The 23764-nt window shown below is 43.3% G+C and overlaps 1 protein-coding gene across 1 annotated transcript; it reads right to left on the bottom strand.

Moving 5' to 3' along the window:
* Positions 1–173: 173 nt before the first annotated feature.
* On the bottom strand, positions 174–23553 carry LOC122922580 (zinc finger protein OZF-like). Its single transcript, XM_044273243.1, has 7 exons — positions 23435–23553; positions 12813–12953; positions 11220–11399; positions 4447–4501; positions 3258–3355; positions 3007–3124; positions 174–2826 (listed from the first exon to the last, which is right to left on the bottom strand). Exons 2-7 carry the CDS (start codon positions 12888–12890, stop codon positions 1667–1669), a joined length of 1689 nt encoding a protein of 562 aa, XP_044129178.1. The 5' UTR covers positions 12891–12953; positions 23435–23553; the 3' UTR covers positions 174–1666.
* Positions 23554–23764: the final 211 nt, after the last annotated feature.

Genomic DNA, 23764 nt, shown 5'->3' with positions numbered 1-23764 from the left:
TCTCCTTTGCGCTGCGCTAAATCGCACAGGACAAAGGCTCTTTTGTATACAATAACACACTGCTGGGCAGAGGCTTCCGCCCGGTAGTGTGTTCAGTGACGTCACCGGCTCAGATGGGCGGGCTTTAGCACTGCCCTAGCCGTTTTACTGGCTAGAGCAGCGCTAAAGCCCGCCCATCAGTGCCGATAACGTCACCGGGCTCCCCGAGCAGCCGGAAGAAGAGGCTTCAGCGCTCCTGCAAGGGATGCGGTACATCATCAAATCTAAGAAAACTTCACTTCCGGCGAAGAAACATGTGGAAAAGGTAGGAAATGGATGTATGTTATATGTATGTCTGTCTGTCTTGTACTAATGGAACAAAGTCCTCAATCCCGGACAACCCCTTTATAGGGGTTATCCAAGAACTATAATGCCCCCCCATTTGCCCGGGCCCCTCACACAGATTGTACTTACCTCACTCCCCCGCACCCGCGTTGCTTCTGATGCCGGCACGGCCTCCGCATCTCCCTGTTGACTGGATGAAAACATTTAGCAACGGGGGTGGGGGAGGCAGCCAATAGCAGGCCATGAAGGGAACGAGCCGCCCTTGAGTCAACTGCGATGCTAGGGAGGCTCGTTGCAGCCTGCTATTGGCTGCCCCCCATTCCCCCGGATGTTTTCATCCTCGCGTCAGGAAGATGCAGGGGCGGCATTAGAAGAGACACGGGTGCCGGGGAGCAAGGTAAGTACAATCTATGTTAGGGGCAAAGGCATATGGGGGGAATTATAGGTCTTGGCTGGCATTAACAGCTGTGTAACCCTTCAGATGCTGAAGTGCATTTTATAGGGCAAATAAATATGGTAAATTTTGCACTCCTGTAATCATACTAACCCATTCAATAAAGCTTACATTTTCATCACACAGTGGACATTATTAAAACAAAACCCAAAAGATAACAGGGGAATTGTCCCCCCCCCACACACACTATTTTCACTCCACTAATATACTTTACAGTTTCACAAAACTTGTCCCGCAAAAAAACACGTTAACGGAAAAATAAAAAAGTGATGAATGCAGGGCGACAGGGAGTCGATCAAGAAGAGGAAGGGTCTGGCAGAGGAAGCAGGAGGAGCAAGGTCGCAAGATATCATTACATTCAGCTGAACTATCCCTACAAGATATTTCCTGGTCACAGATTCCCTTTAAAGTTGTGTAGAGCAAAGTGATCAACAATAACTTATGTTCATTATAGTGCTGGCTTCAGCAGTACCAATGGAATAGCCCATCTTTTCAGGGATGGACTACAATGTTATGAGGCAGAAGGTAGACACCTGGGACACATGGAATAAATGGGGGTTCATTGGTGGCATTATAGCATCTAGCACAGTGATTTCACAACATCAATCCATTCTTTTACAAGATTTTGTATGGTTCAGTCACATATAAACCTCCATCGGTACCCATCTCAAGGGTATACTTAATCTAATCACAATTCAGATTTCTTCAGCTTGGAAGAAACCTTGTGATGAAGCTACAGGTTTCTAGTTCTAAGATAATGTCTTATACATTAACAACCTCCAATGTTATTTTCCAAGAATAGAATTAATGAAACAGAAGTGGTAAAACAGTTAACCAATGGAAATAGCTTATTTACGAGCTTTCAATGTTGGAACCAAGATTACATTTCTATTCATCTAACTCTGTGCCAGTGTTCTCATATTTATGATGAGATCTCTGATGTGTCACAAGTTCAGGTTTCCTTATGAAACATCTCCCACATTCAGAGCAAGAAAACGGCTTCTCTCCCGTGTGAATTCTCAGATGTTTCCCAAGGTCCGATTTCTGGGTAAAACCCTTTCCGCACTCTAAACATATAAATGGCCTTTCTCCTGTGTGAGTTCTCTGATGAGTGACGAGCGTAGACTTCTGCGTAAAGCATTTTCCACAATCAGGACATGAGAATGGCTTCTCCCCAGTGTGAATTCTTTGATGTTTAACCAGTTCTGATTTCATTGCAAAGCTATAGCCGCACTCAAAACATGAAAATGGCTTCTCCCCCTTGTGAATTCTCTCATGTCGAATGTGTTCTGATTTGTGGGTAAAGCGTTTCCCGCACTGAGAACATAAAAATGGCTTCTCCCCTGTGTGAATTCTCTGATGTTTACCAAGCTCAGCTTTCCTTGCAAAACTTTTACCACAAATTGAGCATGAAAACGGCTTCTCCCCAGTGTGAATCTTCTGGTGTTCAACAAGGTTAGACTTTTGCGTAAAATATTTCCCGCATTCGGAGCAAGAAAACGGCTTCTCACCCGTGTGAATTCTCTGATGTTTAAGAAAGTCAGATTTCTGCCTGAAACCCTTCCCACAATCAGAACATGAAAAGGGCTTCTCACCTGTGTGAATTCTCTCATGCCGAACAAGTTCTGATTTGTGGGGAAAACATTTTCCACAATCAAAGCATGGAAAAGGCTTCTCTCCGGTGTGAATTCTTTCATGTCGAGCACGTTCTGATTTATGGGTAAAGCATTTTCCACACTCAGTGCATGAGAACAGAGACTTTTTTGAGTGCATTTTCTTCTGATGGCGAAGCAGGAAATATTTTGTTGTGAAACACTTGCTACATTCAGAACATGAATAGATTTTGTCTCTTTTCTGATCTGCACCTCGACTTTCAACATACAACCTATCAAAAGAATGTCCCTCGTGATGTGATGACTCAGGAGACTGATCTGTAGTATCGAGGACTTGAGGTGTACTGGAGTTTTCTCCAGGAGAATCTTCATTATCTTCACTTTTACAATCTGAGGATAATGGGGCCTGCTCATCTAAGACATTTCCATGTAGAACTGCAAAAAAAATAAAAACAAATGCTTTATATAGCAGGCAATAGACTGTGATGGACAAAACTACCAGGAGAGTTGGTTATTTGGTTATTGCTCCCTCCCCCAATGTACAACAGAAGTAGGTGTGGAATAAGAAATGGCCTGATCAAGATAAATGTTTTATGATCAGTGGTTATCACTGACCTGTGTCGATATCTACAGCAATTTCCTCTTCCTTAATTTGTCTATCCTCCACCAGAAATGCCTCCTCTTCCTCTTCTTCCTCTACAACTTCAATTTTGATGTCAATCATATCGTCACACTGAAAAGACAAGAAAATAAAACCTTCTGTTTCAGGAAAAGAATTTTAAATAATATTTGCCTTAAGGTTATCTAAAAAAAAAAATAATAATAATAAAAAAATGCGTAGGTTACAAGAATACTCAGGTGACTACCTGACTGACTGACGGAACATCTTGATTTTCTTCTGAACAATCCTGAGAAGACAAAGGACTTCGACTTTCCTCCGGTGTACTTCTGCCACTGGATTCATCTATAAGAAACATACCGGGACGGAAGTAATTATTTAAAGACGTTTACCATAGACAGTGTATCAAGGCCAACAACAAAAGCTCAAAAGAGCTCTTCCCCATCCATTAAAGGAAATGTATCACCTATAAGCAACACTATATACTATTTTCAATTTCATTTTCTGAGCATTATTATGGGTATAGTCAAGCTGAGCTGCTACTTTGTACTGTTAAAGGGGTGTCTAACCTTTTTTAAGTGATGCCGTATAGCTAGGATAGGCCATTACTAGCAGATCAGCTGGGGTCCTGCACCCCGCACCCTGTGTAGCTCTATAACTGTCCACTACAATGTTGACAGTGTTCTGTAGCTGCAATGCCGACTTCTAGCAATGGAGCTACACAGAACAGCTGATCCGAGGGGGTGCTGGACCCCCTGCCGATTAGCTACTGATGGCCTATCTATTAAAAAAGGCTGGAAAATCCCTTTAACAGAAGTTCAGAGATACATTTTAGTCTCATGGTCATGGGAAGCTGTATTCGGGGGATGACTCATTGACTTCTGTTGGAGAATGTTCTGGGCATGACGGCGAGTTCAGAGGCGGGAAGCTGTGTCCATCACCTATTGTAATTGGTGGATCCCATGTTATCGCTCTATATATAGGTATTACCGTTCATCATGCCTGTGAAGTAGTAGGTTATAGAGGGCTCAGTGGCTAGAGTGAAAACTGTAAGATTTTAGGATTCAATTATACATGGTGATATGGAAAACAATGTTCAGACTGCCGTGTACATCTGAGGCATATGCTGGGACATACTTCAGACGGAAGCATCTGACATTTACCTGTGGTAGGTGTACATTGCCGACTGAATCCCGTTATAAAAAAAAAAAAAGCGTACCACAAGGTGCATTTCTTTTGCCTTTGTATTAAGTAACACAGACAACAAAGATATACTATATAGCTATAAAAAAGGAATGCTGATGCTATCAAAAAGACACATTTTTTTGGCATACATTAGGTTAATAGGGCTCAAGTGGACAACTTTCCTGGAAGTAAGAAGCCTAACTGGTCATCTTCTAATGATGCATTGCTTTTAAATGAAAGCCTCCTCTTACCTGGTGATGGCAGGGGCTGGTACAGTTCATTGTCGTCATCTAGAAGCTCACAATCCTGCAGGATAGACAATAACATCTTTTAAGACCCCCTGCAAACTGAGAAAAGGCAGGGAACTAGTTCAAAAGCTAAAATACATATTTAAATGGAACCTGCCAAGAGCTTCATGCAGTCCAAGACACAAGAAGCATACAATCACGACAGGATTCCTAGTTACAAGCAACTATGTTTTACACTGAAATGCTGCAGTGAGCCAGGAACGGGGAAAAGTCAGTGGGCTTGATTGGCGGGTCTCTCCTTATTTGTGCATAGTGAGAGACCAGTCAATCAAGTCAAGATAGGCATTGAGAAGCCTGCAGGAAGCCAACCTCATGACTCTTCTGCCCGTTCCAGACTTATTTTAACCATTTAACGCAAAATTACATTCCAGTATGTAATTTGCATTAAGGGTATGTGAGTGAGCTCACAAGGTGATCCTGCTCCATAAGTGGTGGATGCCAATTGTATAGTACAGCAGACACCCGGCCACAATAAATGGCATTGGAGAGAACTCCAATCCCGGTCATTTAACCTCTCAGATACCACGATCAATAGTGATCCTTGCATCTGAGCAGTTTGACAATGGGAGGGGGCTCCCCCTGTCCTCCAATAAGAGCCACTTCAGCAAAATTGCGGGGCTCTGATTGGTTGCTATTACAGCCTGGGGCCTTGTGAAGGCTCACAGGCTTGTCATAATAAGCTGACTGCTACGCTGTGCCTGAGGCATGGCTTAACAGGCAGCCTGCAAAAATGCCATAGAATTGTATTTTATAGCACCAAACACCTACATAGGAACTACTGTGTGGCATGAATGTACAAATCGCTAAAAAGATGAAGCCATAGTTAAAAAGTCAAGTTAAAAATATCACAAATATGCAGTGTGGACTCAAAATACAGACAACCCCCCCTCCTAGAGACCAGGTCAAGATATCTAACACAAAGCTCAGTACTCGAATGTAAGGGTAAGGAAATACGTACGTTTTGCCCAGCTTTCTCTTGGGGACTGGGCGAAATGGAGGTCGGGTGGTTGCTCACCCCCTGGACACTGGGTCTGTACCTATTATGTTTTTCCCATCATTATGTCAGTTTGTATAGATTGTGATTTTGTAGGTATGCTTGTTATAGCAACTGATACAATGCTGAATTGAATATATACATTTCTGATGGGTTTATAGTGTGTCAGAATTGCTCTAATCTATGGATTATGATCATCTATTCACCCTCTTTATTTATATGGGTGGTATTTTATAGTAATGTCATAGCCTATTTTTGAGCAAACCAGTATTACTAAATGGTATTTTCTTACCCTCACATTCGTGTCCACACCACACTGCATATTTGTGATATTTTTAACTTGACTTTTTTTATGATGAAATAAAGGATGTATTTGTATTCTATAGAAGTCTGTGGCATAAGAGTTTAGAAGATCTCATATTCAAGTCCCCTAAAAGGACAACATTTTTGTAAAAAAAAGTAAAAGTTTAAAAAACTAAGAGTTAAAAATTCAAATCACCCCCGTTCCTAATTTTACATAAAATAAAATAAAATAAAAATGTGCAATTCAGCATTTTTTGGTCACCCTGTCCCCCCTCAAAAAATGTTATAAAAAGTTATAAGAACTACAGCTCAACCCACAAGAAATCAAGCCCTTACACAGCTCTGTGGATGGACGTATAAAAATAAAGAGTTATGGCAGAATATGGTAATGCAAATTTTATTTTATTTTTTCAAATGTTTTTACTTTTAAAGTAGTAAAACGTTTGACTCTTGGAAGGTTTGGAGGAAAAAAACGAAAACACAAAAACAATAATTGGTCCAGTCCTTAAGGGGATGCAGTGCCAAATCAACACAGGCTGGGTAGTGGTCCTAGAAGTCAGACTCCCAGGTACTACAAAGCGATGGCATATTGTTGCAATATGACATCACTTTACAGGAACACTTACACATCACGGTATGACATCACTTTATCCTTTAAAACAGGTGTGCACAACCTTTTTTGGTGTGGTGGCCGCATTGTCACATTGCTCTATTTCAAGGAGTCGCAAAAAAAAAAGTTGATAGGCGCTCGTTTGCCTCGGCCTATTACACAGATGCAACATGAATGGGGAGGTGCGATCACTAGCACAGTCAGAGAGATGTGCTGACGATAACTGTACATCTCTCATCCTGATAAAATTTGCAAATCAGACGACAAAGGAGTGATGGCTCATTTATCAGCAGACCTGCGGCAGAATTATACAGGCCAGTTTTAAGGAATGAACGCTCCTATTGACACTTGATCCCAGTAATTTGCCTGAATCTCGTAGAGTGTAATAGGGGCTTAAAGAGATTTATACTTACCTGCCCCCGCAGCTCTGGTCCTCTGCACTCCTCAGCTGTCTCCATCTGGCTGGGATGGTCACATGCATGGCTCCAGCCAATGACTGGATTCAACAGTGATGTGGTCACAAGTAGCAAGTCATCACTGAAGCCAGTAATTTGCTGGAGCGGTGCATGTGAGCATACCCATGCACTGCCAGTGTAAATAGCTCAAGGTCCGTAAGATGGAGACAGCGTGGGCGGCATGGAGCAGGAAAGTATGAATGCTCTGACTGTTTCAAGGGTCATGCTACACGAATGTATTAAAAAATCATTTTTACCAGAAAAAAACAATTCAGTGGCAACATTTCCTTTTCTTCTGCCTCCTATTCATAAATCATTCGCTTTACTGCAGAGAATGGTGCCCACTGGTCATTACCACCTCCTGCCCCCCCCCCCCCCCAGTTATAGGCACCCTGCAATAACCAGTAAGCACTTTACCTTACTACTGGGGAGAGCACCTATTGATTAACCCTTTAATGACCAGGCCTGAAAATGGAAATTTGCTAATTTTTAAAACATTTTGGCAAATTTGGTATTTTTTTTATAAATAAAAATGATTTTTTTTTTTACTCCATTTTACCAGTGTCATGAAGTACAATATGTGACAAAAAAAATCTCAGAACGGCCTGGATAAGTCAAAGCGTTTTAAAGTTATCACCACTTAAAGTGACACTGATCAGATTTGCAAAAAATGGCCTGGTCCTTAAGGTGAAATAAGGATGTGTCCTTTAGTTAAGTAGAAGCATGCAATGGTGATTTCCTCATCTCAAACAATTTATTGAAAAAAAAGCCGACAACAGTGGTGGGTATATCCCACAAAAAATTTCAGTGTCTCAATAACTTGTCATGTGGCCTTGAGCATCAATTACAGCTTGACAACGACTTCTGCTGTTCACAAGTTGACAAGTTTGTTGGACCATCAAAATCAACATTTATTTTTACATGACACAGAGCTTTATAAAATATTTTTTTGTTTTAGGCTACTTTCACACTAGCGTTCGGGCGGATCCGTTCTGAACGGATCCGCTCATATTAATGCAGACGGAGGCTCCGTTCAGTACGGATCCGTCTGCATTAATAACTTTAAAAAAATTCGCAAGTGCGCAAGTAGCCTGCGCGGATCCGTTCAGACTTTCAATGTAAAGTCAATGGGGGACGGATCCGCTTGAAGATTGAGCCATATGGTGACATCTTCAAGCGGATCCGTTCCCATTGACTTACATTGTAAGTCTGAACGGATCCGCACGCCTCCGCACGGCCAGGCGGGCACCCGAACGCTGCAAGCAGCGTTCAGCTGTCCGCCTGTCCGTGCGGAGGCGAGCGGAGCGGAGGCTGAACGCCGCCAGACTGATGCAGTCTGAGCGGATCCGCTCCATTCAGACTGCATCAGGGCTGGACGGCTGCGTTCGGGTCCGCTCGTGAGCCCCTTCAAACGGAGCTCACGAGCGGACCGACGAACGCTAGTGTGAAAGTAGCCTTATTTGGGATAAACTGTAGAAAAGTTTTTTTATTTTTTCAAACTACAACTTCTTATTCTTTAAATATTAAACGTGACATTAAAATAAATTATAACTAGTTCCCTATTTTATGTTGGTTGTTTTGTTATAGGATAACTATACTTTCACTTTAATGGGGAGATAATGGCAGGGGTTTTGATTTTTTGTTTGTTTTTTAAGTATTTTATTTTTAATTTTTAACTTATGTTTTCTATATTTCTGCTGCACAATATTTCCACCAAAGGGTAATAAAATATTGGTATTTTATATTTTATTTATAATTGCTTTACACACTACTCATAAAAAGTCAGGGATATTTGGCTTTCAGGTGAAATTTATGGAAAAAGATAAAAAGTTCACGCTACAGTGATATTATATCATGAAAGTAGGGCATTTAATCTCTTCAGTACACATGACGTACCGGTACGGCATGTTGTCCCGGTACTTAAGGACACATGACATACTGGTACGTCATGTGTATTTCCGATCACCGCCACCCGGCGGGCGGTGATTGGAACAAGGTGCCTGCTCAAATCATTGTCCTGTGACCCCTCCATGTTGGCGATCGCCGCAAACCGCAGGTCAATTCAGACCTGCGGTTTGCGGCTTTTACATGCGGCGGTTGTGGTCGGCAGTGCCATCGGGTCCCCGTGGGGCTGTAGGGGGGACCCGATGGCATGGAAGGCAGCGCGATGCCTTCCGGTGTCGAGCCTGTGAGATCCAGCCCCCTGGATCTCACAGGCAGGAAGCTGTATGAGTAATACACACAGTATTACTCATACAGCCAATGCATTCCAATACAGAAGTATTGGAATGCATTGTAAAGGATTAGACCCACAAAAGTTGAAGTCCCAAAGTGGGACAAAAAATAAAGTGAAAAATAAAGTTTCCCCCCCAAAAATTAAAAGTTTTTGGTAAAAAATAGGGGTAATAGGCCCGTATCGACCGGCTCTATAAACATATCACATGACCTAACCCCTCAGATGAATACCTTAAAAAATAAAAACTGTGCTAAATAAACCATTTTTTTGTCACCTTACATCACAAAAAGTACAACAGCAAGCGATCAAAAAGGCATATGCCCACTAATAGTACCAATCTAACCGTCACCTCATCCCGCAAAAAAATGAGACCCTACCTGAGACAATCGCCCAAAAAATAAAAAATAAACTATGGCTCAGAATATGGAGACACTAAAACATCATTTTTTTGTTTTAAAAAAAGCTGTTATTGTGTAAAACTTACATTACAAAAAGTATACATATTAGGTATCGACGTGTCCGTATTGTCCGGCTCTATAAAAATATCACATGACCTAACCCCTCAGATGAACACCGTAAAAAAATTAAAAAATAAAAACTGTGCTAAATAAACAATTTTTTGTCACCTTACATCACAAAAAGTGTAATAGCAAGCGATCAAAAAGTCATATGCACCCCAAAATAGTGCCAAACAGTCATCTCATCCCACAAAAAATGAGACCCTACCTAAGATAATCGCCCAAAAACTGAAAAAAACCATGGCTCTCAGACTATGGAAACACTAAAACATGATTTTTTTTGTTTCAAAAATGAAATCATTGTGTAAAACTTACATAAATAAAAAAAAAGTATACATATTAGGTATCGCCGTGTCCGTGACAACCTGGTCTATAAAAATACCACATGATCTAACCTGTCAGATGAATGTTGTAAATAACAAAAAATAAAAATGGTGCGAAAACAGCTATTTCTTGTTACCTTGCCTCACAAAAAGTGCAATATAGAGCAACCAAAAATCATATGTACCCTAAACTAGTACCAACAAAACTTCCACCCTATCCCGTGGTTTCTAAAATGGGGTCATTTCATCTCGATTTGCCAATAACTCTTGTGGAACACCTACAGGGTTAATGACGTTTGTAAAATCAGTTTTGAATACCTTGAGGGGTGTCGTTTCTTAGATGGGGTCACTTTAATGGAGTTTCTACTCTAGGGGTGCATCAGGGGGGCTTCAAATGGGACATGGTGTCAAAAAAAAAAAACAGTCCAGCAAAATCTGCCCTCCAAAACCCGTATTGCATTCCTTTCCTTCTGCGCCCTGCCATGTGCCCGTACAGCAGTTTACGACCACATATGGGGCATTTATGGAAACTACAGAATCAGGGCCATAAATATTGTGTTTGTTTATGTTTGGCTGTTAACCCTTGCTTTGTAACTGGAAAAAAATAATTTAAATGGAAAATCTTCCCAAAAAGTGAAATTTTGAAATTGTATCTCTATTTTCCATTATTTCTTGTGGAACACCTAAAGGGTTAACGATGTTTGTAAAATCAGTTTTGAATACCTTAAGGGGTGTAGTTTATAGAATGGGGTCATTTTTGGGTGGTCTTTATTATGTAAGCCTCACAAAGTGACTTCAGACCTAAACTGGTCCTTAAAAAGTTGTTTTTTGAAAATTTCTGAGAAATTTCAAGATTTACTTCTAAACGTCTAAGCCTTGTAACGTGTGTCCCGTCCCGTCCCGTCCCGACAAAAAAAATGTCATTCCCAAAATGATCCTAACATGAAGTAGACATATGGGGAATGTAAAGTAATAACTATTTTTGTAGGTATTACTAGCTTGACAACGACTTCTGCTGTTCACAAGTCGACTTATTGTTTGCTGAGGCATGTCATCCCACTCTTGTTAAAGGGCGGCCATCAGGTCATTGAGGTTCTGGGGTACAGAGTTACGAACGTCTACACGGTGATTCAGCTGAGCCCATAGGTTTTCAATAGGATTCAGGTCTGGAGAAAGAGCAGGTCATTCTATTTGAGGTACCCCAGTCTCCAGCCACTCTGTATAATGGATGGAGCTGTGTAGTTCCGGCGCTGACTGTACAATACCCCAGTACTCACCTCTGGAGACAGCAACTCAATGATCTTGTTGGTGAGTTCTAGTATCTTTTGATCATGGTGTCTCTCATTTATCAGTGAGTGAGGAGGAGGCACGATGGGGCTTCTGGCTCTCTTCCATCCGGCAGACACACTGCTGTGCATTTTAGACTCGCATGATTTCTTCTTCATTATTATGTAATCCTGTGTATCAAGAAAAAGACAAATTCCTATAGTTCCTTGCTTTTGACAATAACACTTGAACCTGTCATTTTATAAAACAAATACTGGCGTTAGAAGTTCTGACTGGTTGGAAGTCGAGGTGCTAAAACCCCCACCGATCACAGCTCGCTGTATTTGATTAGTTCTCCTTGGAGAGAGGTGCACAAGGGTCATAGAAAGTTTAAGAGTCCATACGACGCTCATTCTTCCTCAAGGGAGAGGTAAATTAAATGGAACCTGTCACCAGATTTATGCTGCCTTATCTGAGGGCAGCATTAACTGGAGACGAATCCCCTGAGGAAAAAACTGGGTCACTTATTTGAATTGATCCAGACGTTTTGATAAAATCTGTATAGAACAGTTCTTAGAAGAAGAAAACACTGAAATCCGCTCAATACAGAGAAGGCAGAAGTGGTAATAAACTACTTCTGTCTTCTCCTCAAGGTCACTGACAGCTACAGAGCTCACCTGCTCCAGTTAGGTTGCAGGAGAAGGACCTATAATCCTGCACTGTACATGTAATCTGCTCCAGATTAAAGCCCAACACCAGGTGTCGTACATGTATGGTGCTCCAGAATAAAGCCAACCAACAGGCAACGTACGCGTACAGTGCACCAGAATAAAGTTTACCACCAGGTGCCATACATGTACGATGCTCCAGATTAAAGTTCACCACCAGGTGCCATACATGTACGATGCTGCTGATTAAAGCCCACCTCCAGGTGCCGTGCCTGTATTGTGCCTGGTCGCTCTGGATTTAAACAAACCATAGCAATAAATTAAGAAAAAGTCCATGTTCAAAAGTTTCCATACCCTCAGTTCTTTAAAAAGTATGTCTTACGTTAGGACAAAAAGACATAGGCAATTTAATTTAAAGGGACTGTCCCAGGAAAAATATTCTGAATTTTTCAAACCTGAACTTAGTTCTGAATATTTTTATTGTTTTCCATATTTGTCTGTACACCTCCGTAACATCACTGTGGTGGTCACACATGCTGAGGTCCATCCTTCAACTGGCACCAACTATATCTACTGTTAGAAGTGGTGACAGATACAGGAAGAAGGATGGACATCCTGAGCTGTTAGCCTAAAATTAATTTAGAAAAACAATTGGAACAATGAATGGGAGGAGATCTAGATCCATGTGAGGTAAAGGGCTGATTCTAGTTCTGTTAGAAAGAGTCATGTACTATACAATCTCTGAATTTCATGTTTTATATTAGTCAAGGAAGTCATGGCTTTTTGTCCAGAGCAACCAATCAGATTACACATTTCATCTTCCAAAGAAGCTCTGAAAAGTGGAATTTGATTACGGTAGTTGCCATCGGCGAACAAACCAGTTTTCCATTACACCAGTTTTGATAAATATCCTCCAAAATTTCAACAACCCCTCACCTCTCCAGTCAGCAGGTAGATGATCTCTAGGGTGAGGTTCAATATATCCTCATTCACGTGGCTCTTGTCCTTGTCCATCTTCACCGAGTCATGTGATCTCGGAAGTTCTAGGGGAAGAATCAAGTGATGTCACGACTTCATCTATTAATAAAAGAGATACATTTATTATTAAAAAATAATACAGGAAAAAAATCTAAGTAATAATCTGAACAAGGCAACGTATTTCTACTTGTTTCTACTCTACTGCCATACTGACACTCAAAAAATGGATATTGCATCAGCACGGCTTCACATATATGATCTTATCACATCTCAGTATCTTATTGACTTTGTCAGGCATTTCTGGCTAGTGCTGAGCCCTTCATTAGAGAGAAGAGAAAGATAAAATCCAGAGACTGTGTTTAAACTGAAAAACAAAACTGGAAAAGTTTATAAGTCACAGTTCACCTACTACAACACTACTATGAGGATCGGTCCCCATTTTTTTTTTTTTTTCAAGCAAAATATTTTAGTTTGTGCAGACCACCACAAATTTACCTACAATAGAGGAGAATCAGGAAAAAAAAAAAGACCGATGTCAACAGCAATTTTCATTCTCCCCCATACCCACAGAAAGACAAGCCAGAGGAATTCCTCATATCCAAATGTTAATATCTGAATAAAGTATGGGGGGCGGTAAGAGAAGCAGGTAGCGGCCCAGCATATTTGTTCCAGAGATCAAGAGGCTGCCAATGCCTGAGACGTGTAGGGCTTCAGACCTGAAGGCGTTCGTAGACTAACAGAAGTGAAGTCGCTTATTTAAAGGGCACCTGTCAGCAGATTTGTACCTATGAAACTGGCTGACCTGTTGTATGTGAGCTTCGCAACTGATGGCATCTGCCTTGGTCCCATGTTCATATGTGCCCGCATTACTGAGAAAAATTATGTAATATATGCAAATTAGCCTCTAGGAGCAACAGGGGCGTTTTCATTACACCTAGAGGCTCTGCAACTGCTACTCCCCTGTCCAGTTTGATTGACAGGGCCAAGTGTGGGATCACATTGACACTGCCTGGCCATGTCAATCAAAGTGCAGAGGGAGCGGCATTTGCAGAGAAAGCAGAGCCTCGAGGTGGAACGGCAACGCCCCCGTTGCTCCTAGAGTCTCATTTACAAATATTAAAATTTCACTTTTCTCAGCAATGCGGGCACATATGAACATGGGACCAACACAGATGCCTTCAGCTGCCAAGCCCACATGTAGCAGGTCAGCTGGTCTCATAGGTACAAATCTGCTGACAGATGCCCTTTAATCCAAATAGAGATTTACTGGGATCATAACTTTTGCTGGGCCCTTTAAAAACAATCAATGTACAGCTTTATTTTTTCAAGAACAGAATAGGAGATGAAAGCTGTGCTTGGTTGCCAACAAAGACAGCTTTATTTTTTTAGCGCTTTAGTAGCTGTCATTTATTTTTATTTTCATTGTCAGATTCCAAGAGCCATACCTTTTTTATGTTGACATAGATGATTGCTGTTTTTTTTTTTTTTTTTGGGGGGGGGGGAGGTTATTTGTATTTTGTTTCAATAGCGCTATACTGGTGTACATATAACGCCACATGTTATTTTTTTTTTTCCATGGCATACATTAGGGCTGCACGATAAATCGAATTGCGATAATCGGCAAATGCGATATGGCGATTTGGCCGACCCGAAAATGCGGCGATTATATATAAAGCGGCCCTGCACACATAACTGCCTTTTGCGTGTAAAGTGTTTTACTAGTGTGTGTGGGTGAAACAATCTCTCTCCTAACAGGTCCGGCCTCTGTACTCACTATGAATGCAATGCACTGCAGCGAGCGGTAGCGGGGTGGCCGGCCGGCGCGTGACTAACGGGAGGAGCGTTACTAAGTGACGTCAGTCACGCGCCGGCCAGCCACCTCGCTACCGCGCACTGCATTCATAGTGAGTACAGAGGCCGGACCTGTTAGGAGAGATTGTTTCACCCACACACACACACACTAGTAAAACACTTTACATGCAAAAGGCAGTTATGTGCCCAGTTTAGGACACATGAGGGGGACCAGCATAAGATGCTATATGTCTTAAGCTGGCCCCCCTCATGGCCCTATGTGTCCTCCACACATCCCCTATAACAGTGCCATCCACAGGTCCCCCATAACAGCGCCCTCCACAGGTCCCCCATATAACAGCGCCCTCCACAGATCCCCCATATAACAGCGCCCTCCACAGATCCCCCATATAACAGCGCCCTCCACAGATCCCCCATATAACAGCGCCCTCCACAGATCCCCCATATAACAGCGCCCTCCACAGATCCCCCATATAACAGCGCCCTCCACAGATCCCCCATATAACAGCGCCCTCCACAGATCCCCCATATAACAGCGCCCTCCACAGATCCCCCATATAACAGCGCCCTCCACAGATCCCCCATATAACAGCGCCCTCCACAGATCCCCCATATAACAGCGCCCTCCACAGATCCCCCATATAACAGCGCCCTCCACAGATCCCCCATATAACAGCGCCCTCCACAGATCCCCCATATAACAGCGCCCTCCACAGATTCCCCATATAACAGCGTCCCTCCACAGATTCCCCATATAACAGCGCCCTCCACAGATCCCCCATATAACAGCGCCCTCCACAGATCCCCCATATAACAGCGCCCTCCACAGATCCCCCACATAACAGCGCCCTCCACAGATCCCCCACATAACAGCGCCCTCCACAGATCCCCACATAACAGCGCCCTCCACAGATCCCCCATATAACAGCACCCTCCACAAATCCCCCATATAACAGCACCCTCCACAGATTCCCCATATAACAGCACCCTCCACAGATCCCCCATATAACAGCGCCCTCCACAGATCCCCCATATAACAGCGCCCTCCACAGATCCCCCATATAACAGCGCCCTCCACAGATCCCCCATATAACAGCGCCCTCCACAGATCCCCCATATAACAGCGCCCTCCACAGATCCCCCATATAACAGCACCCTCCACAGATCTCTAACACAATTCCTTTAAAATATTGCATCGCATATCGTTATCGCAATTTTTAGGGCCCTAATCGCAATCGCACAAAATTCCCATATCGTGCAGCCCTAGCATACATTATAAAAAGCATGATAAATGTATTCTCTGAGCCAATAAGATTGTTGGCGATACCAAATTTATACAGTTTTCCACAATCAAAACTTATTTTTTTAAACAATACTTTGTGTTTCTGTCTGTGGCGATATCAGTTATGCATTTCAATTCTTATTCAAGAAAGAGTTTTATGGAGAAACACGTGACTTTTAAAGATTTTATTAAACTAAGAATGTTATTGAATTTTTAATACATTTTTAGTTCCAGAAGAACGTGCAATCATTTAACTGCTAACATATTACACAGACTGCACTGCTTCATACGCATGACTGTGTGTATGAAAACATACTGAAAATGTGTCACCCTACTAAATTCGGTGAGGGAATGAGCTTTGGTTGTATCTTTTTGTGCACCATACACACAAGCACCCATTCTCTGCCTGGCAAACCGTGCCTGTAACATCAGGAGATTGTGAGACAGATGCCCCCAATCCTCTGAATCAGGTACACAGCACGTCAGCCTCCTGAAACAAGTATTGACGTGGTAATGATTCCCCACCATCCTGCCTCCTGGTGCCGTCACTGTTGTCACCAGAAATATAACAAGACCAGAGCACAAAAATCTGCAGAAACTCTGCCCGTCACATTAATAAAGCCAAAACTGTATACAGATGGCACTCAAGTCCACTCCTCCTGTATTACAATGAGCAGACACACGGTACACGGGAGTAGTATAATAACAGACAGGACACCAGAGTCTGCTCCTCCTGTAGTATAATAACAGACAGGACACCAGAGTCTGCTCCTCCTGTAGTATAATAACAGACAGGACACCAGAGTCTGCTCCTCCTGTATTATAATAACAGACAGGGCACCAGAGTCTGCTCCTCCTGTATTATAATAACAGACAGGACACCAGAGTCTGCTCCTCCTGTAATATAATAACAGACAGGACACCACAGTCTGCTCCTCCTGTATAATAATAACAGACAGGACACCAGAGTCTGCTCCTCCTGTATTATAATAACAGACAGGACACCAGAGTCTGCTCCTCCTGTATTATAATAACAGACAGGACACCACAGTCTGCTCCTCCTGTAGTATAATAACAGACAGGACACCAGAGTCTGCTCCTCCTGTAGTATAATAACAGACAGGACACCACAGTCTGCTCCTCCTGTATTATAATAACAGACAGGACACCAGAGTCTGCTCCTCCTGTATTATAATAACAGACAGGACACCAGAGTCTGCTCCTCCTGTATTATAATAACAGACAGGACACCAGAGTCTGCTCCTCCTGTATTATAATAACAGACAGGACACCAGAGTCTGCTCCTCCTGTATTATAATAACAGACAGGACACCAAGTCTGCTCCTCCTGTAGTATAATAACAGACAGGACACCAGAGTCTGCTCCTCCTGTATTATAATAACAGACAGGACACCAGAGTCTGCTCCTCCTGTAGTATAATAACAGACAGGACACCAGAGTCTGCTCCTCCTGTATTATAATAACAGACAGGACACCACAGTCTGCTCCTCCTGTAGTATAATAACAGACAGGACACCAGAGTCTGCTCCTCCTGTATTATAATAACAGACAGGACACCAGAGTCTGCTCCTCCTGTATTATAATAACAGACAGGACACCAGAGTCTGCTCCTCCTGTAGTATAATAACAGACAGGACACCACAGTCTGCTCCTCCTGTAGTATAATAACAGACAGGACACCACAGTCTGCTCCTCCTGTATTATAATAACAGACAGGACACCAGAGTCTGCTCCTCCTGTATTATAATAACAGACAGGACACCACAGTCTGCTCCTCCTGTATTATAATAACAGACAGGACACCACAGTCTGCTCCTCCTGTATTATAATAACAGACAGGACACCAGAGTCTGCTCCTCCTGTATTATAATAACAGACAGGACACCACAGTCTGCTCCTCCTGTATTATAATAACAGACAGGACACCAGAGTCTGCTCCTCCTGTATTATAATAACAGACAGGACACCACAGTCTGCTCCTCCTGTATTATAATAACAGACAGGACACCACAGTCTGCTCCTCCTGTATTATAATAACAGACAGGACACCAGAGTCTGCTCCTCCTGTATTATAATAACAGACAGGACACCAGAGCCTGCTCCTCCTGTAGTATAATAACAGACAGGACACCACAGTCTGCTCCTCCTGTATTATAATAACAGACAGGACACCAGAGTCTGCTCCTCCTGTAGTATAATAACAGACAGGACACCACAGTCTGCTCCTCCTGTATTATAATAACAGACAGGACACCAGAGTCTGCTCCTCCTGTAGTATAATAACAGACAGGACACCACAGTCTGCTCCTCCTGTATTATAATAACAGACAGGACACCAGAGTCTGCTCCTCCTGTATTATAATAACAGACAGGACACCACAGTCTGCTCCTCCTGTAGTATAATAACAGACAGGACACCACAGTCTGCTCCTCCTGTAGTATAATAACAGACAGGACACCACAGTCTGCTCCTCCTGTATTATAATAACAGACAGGACACCACAGTCTGCTCCTCCTGTAGTATAATAACAGACAGGACACCAGAGTCTGCTCCTCCTGTATTATAATAACAGATAGGACACCACAGTCTGCTCCTCCTGTATTATAATAACAGACAGGACACCAGAGTCTGCTCCTCCTGTAGTATAATAACAGACAGGACACCAGAGTCTGCTCCTCCTGTATAATAACAGACAGGACACCACAGGCTGCTCCTCCTGTAGTATAATAACAGACAGCACACCAGAGTCTGCTCCTCCTGTATTATAATAACAGACAGGACACCACAGTCTGCTCCCCCTGTATTATAATAACAGACAGGACACCAGAGTCTGCTCCCCCTGTATTATAATAACAGACAGGACACCACAGTCTGCTCCTCCTGTATAATAACAGACAGGACACCACAGGCTGCTCCTCCTGTAGTATAATAACAGACAGCACACCAGAGTCTGCTCCTCCTGTAGTATAATAACAGACAGGACACCAGAGTCTGCTCCTCCTGTATTATAATAACAGACAGGACACCACAGTCTGCTCCTCCTGTAGTATAATAACAGACAGGACACCAGAGTCTGCTCCTCCTGTATTATAATAACAGACAGGACACCACAGTCTGCTCCCCCTGTATTATAATAACAGACAGGACACCAGAGTCTGCTCCCCCTGTATTATAATAACAGACAGGACACCAGAGTCTGCTCCTCCTGTATTATAATAACAGACAGGACACCACAGTCTGCTCCTCCTGTATTATAATAACAGACAGGACACCAGAGTCTGCTCCTCCTGTAGTATAATAGACAGGACACCAGAGTCTGCTCCTCCTGTAGTATAATAACAGACAGGACACCAGACTCTGCTCCTCCTGTATTATAATAACAGACAGGACACCAGAGTCTGCTCCTCCTGTATTATAATAACAGACAGGACACCAGAGTCTGCTCCTCCTGTAGTATAATAACAGACAGGACACCACAGTCTGCTCCTCCTGTAGTATAATAACAGACAGGACACCAGAGTCTGCTCCTCCTGTAGTATAATAACAGACAGGACACCACAGTCTGCTCCTCCTATATTATAATAACAGACAGGACACCACAGTCTGCTCCTCCTGTAGTATAATAACAGACAGGACACCAGAGTCTGCTCCTCCTGTATTATAATAACAGACAGGACACCACAGTCTGCTCCTCCTGTAGTATAATAACAGACAGGACACCAGAGTCTGCTCCTCCTGTAGTATAATAACAGACAGGACACCAGAGTCTGCTCCTCCTGTATTATAATAACAGACAGGACACCAGAGTCTGCTCCTCCTGTAGTATAATAACAGACAGGACACCAGAGTCTGCTCCTCCTGTATAATAACAGACAGGACACCACAGGCTGCTCCTCCTGTAGTATAATAACAGACAGCACACCAGAGTCTGCTCCTCCTGTATTATAATAACAGACAGGACACCACAGTCTGCTCCCCCTGTATTATAATAACAGACAGGACACCAGAGTCTGCTCCCCCTGTATTATAATAACAGACAGGACACCACAGTCTGCTCCTCCTGTATAATAACAGACAGGACACCACAGGCTGCTCCTCCTGTAGTATAATAACAGACAGCACACCAGAGTCTGCTCCTCCTGTAGTATAATAACAGACAGGACACCAGAGTCTGCTCCTCCTGTATTATAATAACAGACAGGAACCACAGTCTGCTCCTCCTGTAGTATATAACAGACAGGACACCACAGTCTGCTCCTCCTGTAGTATAATAACAGACAGGACACCAGAGTCTGCTCCTCCTGTATTATAATAACAGACAGGACACCACAGTCTGCTCCCCCTGTATTATAATAACAGACAGGACACCAGAGTCTGCTCCCCCTGTATTATAATAACAGACAGGACACCAGAGTCTGCTCCTCCTGTATTATAATAACAGACAGGACACCACAGTCTGCTCCTCCTGTATTATAATAACAGACAGGACACCAGAGTCTGCTCCTCCTGTAGTATAATAGACAGGACACCAGAGTCTGCTCCTCCTGTAGTATAATAACAGACAGGACACCAGACTCTGCTCCTCCTGTATTATAATAACAGACAGGACACCAGAGTCTGCTCCTCCTGTATTATAATAACAGACAGGACACCAGAGTCTGCTCCTCCTGTAGTATAATAACAGACAGGACACCACAGTCTGCTCCTCCTGTAGTATAATAACAGACAGGACACCAGAGTCTGCTCCTCCTGTAGTACAGTATAATAACAGACAGGACACCAGAGTCTGCTCCTCCTGTATTATAACAGACAGGACACCACAGTCTGCTCCTCCTGTAGTATAATAACAGACAGGACACCACAGTCTGCTCCTCCTGTATAATAACAGACAGGACACCAGAGTCTGCTCCTCCTGTAGTATAATAACAGACAGGACACCAGAGTCTGCTCCTCCTGTAGTATAATAACAGACAGGACACCAGAGTCTGCTCCTCCTGTATAATAACAGACAGGACACCAGAGTCTGCTCCTCCTGTAGTACAGTATAATAACAGACAGGACACCAGAGTCTGCTCCTCCTGTATTATAACAGACAGGACACCGGAGTCTGCTCCTCCTGTAGTATAATAACAGACAGGACACCAGAGTCTGCTCCTCCTGTATAATAATAACAGACAGGACACCACAGTCTGCTCCTCCTGTAGTATAATAACAGACAGGACACCAGAGTCTGCTCCTCCTGTATAATAACAGACAGGACACCAGAGTCTGCTCCTCCTGTAGTACAGTATAATAACAGACAGGACACCAGAGTCTGCTCCTCCTGTATAATAATAACAGACAGGACACCAGAGTCTGCTCCTCCTGTAGTATAATAACAGACAGGACACCAGAGTCTGCTCCTCCTGTATAATAACAGACAGGACACCAGAGTCTGCTCCTCCTGTAGTACAGTATAATAACAGACAGGACACCAGAGTCTGCTCCTCCTGTATTATAACAGACAGGACACCGGAGTCTGCTCCTCCTGTAGTATAATAACAGACAGGACACCAGAGTCTGCTCCTCCTGTATAATAATAACAGACAGGACACCAGAGTCTGCTCCTCCTGTAGTATAATAACAGACAGGACACCAGAGTCTGCTCCTCCTGTAGTATAATAACAGACAGGACACCACAGTCTGCTCCTCCTGTATAATAACAGACAGGACACCAGAGTCTGCTCCTCCTATAGTATAATAACAGACAGGACACCACAGTCTGCTCCTCCTGTATTATAACAGACAGGACACCAGAGTCTGCTCCTCCTGTATTATAATAACAGACAGGACACCAGAGTCTGCTCCTCCTGTATTATAATAACAGACAGGACACCAGAGTCTGCTCCTCCTGTATAATAATAACAGACAGGACACCAGAGTCTTCTCCTCCTGTAGTATAATAACAGACAGGACACCACAGTCTGCTCCTCCTGTATTATAATAACAGACAGGACACCACAGTCTGCTCCTCCTGTATTATAATAACAGACAGGACACCACAGTCTGCTCCTCCTGTATTATAATAACAGACAGGACACCAGAGTCTGCTCCTCCTGTATAATAACAGACAGGACACCAGAGTCTGCTCCTCCTGTAGTATAATAACAGACAGGACACCACAGTCTGCTCCTCCTGTAGTATAATAACAGACAGGACACCACAGTCTGCTCCTCCTGTACTATAATAACAGACAGGACACCACAGTCTGCTCCTCCTGTATTATAATAACAGACAGGACACCAGAGTCTGCTCCTCCTGTATTATAATAACAGACAGGACACCAGAGTCTGCTCCTCCTGTATTATAATAACAGACAGGACACCAGAGTCTGCTCCTCCTGTATTATAATAACAAACAGGACACCAGAGTCTGCTCCTCCTGTAGTATAATAACAGACAGGACACCAGAGTCTGCTCCTCCTGTATAATAACAGACAGGACACCAGAGTCTGCTCCTCCTGTATTATAATAACAGACAGGACACCAGAGTCTGCTCCTCCTGTATTATAACAGACAGGACACCACAGTCTGCTCCTCCTGTATTATAATAACAGACAGGACACCACAGTCTGCTCCTCCTGTATTATAATAACAGACAGGACGCCACAGTCTGCTCCTCCTGTATTATAATAACAGACAGGACACCAGAGTCTGCTCCTCCTGTATTATAATAACAGACAGGACACCACAGTCTGCTCCTCCTGTATTATAATAACAGACAGGACACCAGAGTCTGCTCCTCCTGTAGTATAATAACAGACAGGACACCAGAGTCTGCTCCCCCTGTATTATAATAACAGACAGGACACCAGAGTCTGCTCCTCCTGTAGTATAATAACAGACAGGACACCAGAGTCTGCTCCTCCTGTATTATAATAACAGACAGGACACCAGAGTCTGCTCCTCCTGTAGTATAATAACAGACAGGACACCAGAGTCTGCTCCTCCTGTATTATAATAACAGACAGGACACCACAGTCTGCTCCTCCTGTATATAATAACAGACAGGACACCACAGTCTGCTCCTCCTGTATTATAATAACAGACAGGACACCAGAGTCTGCTCCTCCTGTATTATAATAACAGACAGGACACCAGACTCTGCTCCTCCTGTAGTATAATAACAGACAGGACACCACAGTCTGCTCCTCCTGTATTATAATAACAGACAGGACACCAGAGTCTGCTCCTCCTGTATTATAATAACAGACAGGACATTAGAGTCTGCTCCTCCTGTATTATAATAACAGACAGGACACCAGAGTCTGCTCCTCCTGTAGTATAATAAGACATTACACTAGAGTCTGCTCCCCCTGCACTGTGGCGGCAGGCAGGTTACACTGGAGTCTGCTGTGACTGTAGGTGACACTACTACACTCACTGCACGTTAGAAGGTATAGCATACATTAGAGGTATAGCATACATTACGTTACTGCAGCCTGAGCGATGACTCCTCCCCGTCTCCTTTCGGGTCTTGAGTAGAATGGAGTAGTTCCTGGTAGGCATGATGTCACAGGAAGAGGCGGAGACTCGTGGTCTAATGGGCGGGGCTTCCCAGATTACAGGCGAAGCGTCCATGTATGTTGCTGTGGTGAAGAATGCAGTGAGGTTTAGCAGGTTTGTGCTGTATGTAGCGGAGGAGGGGCTGATGGGAATTATGTTCTTTACATTGGATTCTATGTCAAGGGGTTGATGGGAATTATGTCCTTTACATGGGACTGTATGTTGGGTTTAAGGTAGGGGAATGTTGTTT

This window comes from Bufo gargarizans, unplaced genomic scaffold (genome assembly GCF_014858855.1).
Source record: "Bufo gargarizans isolate SCDJY-AF-19 unplaced genomic scaffold, ASM1485885v1 fragScaff_scaffold_503_pilon, whole genome shotgun sequence".
Taxonomy (NCBI): Eukaryota; Metazoa; Chordata; class Amphibia; order Anura; family Bufonidae; genus Bufo; species Bufo gargarizans.
The sequence above is the reverse complement of the archived record's forward strand: the minus strand, read 5'-3'. Positions and strand labels throughout refer to the sequence as shown.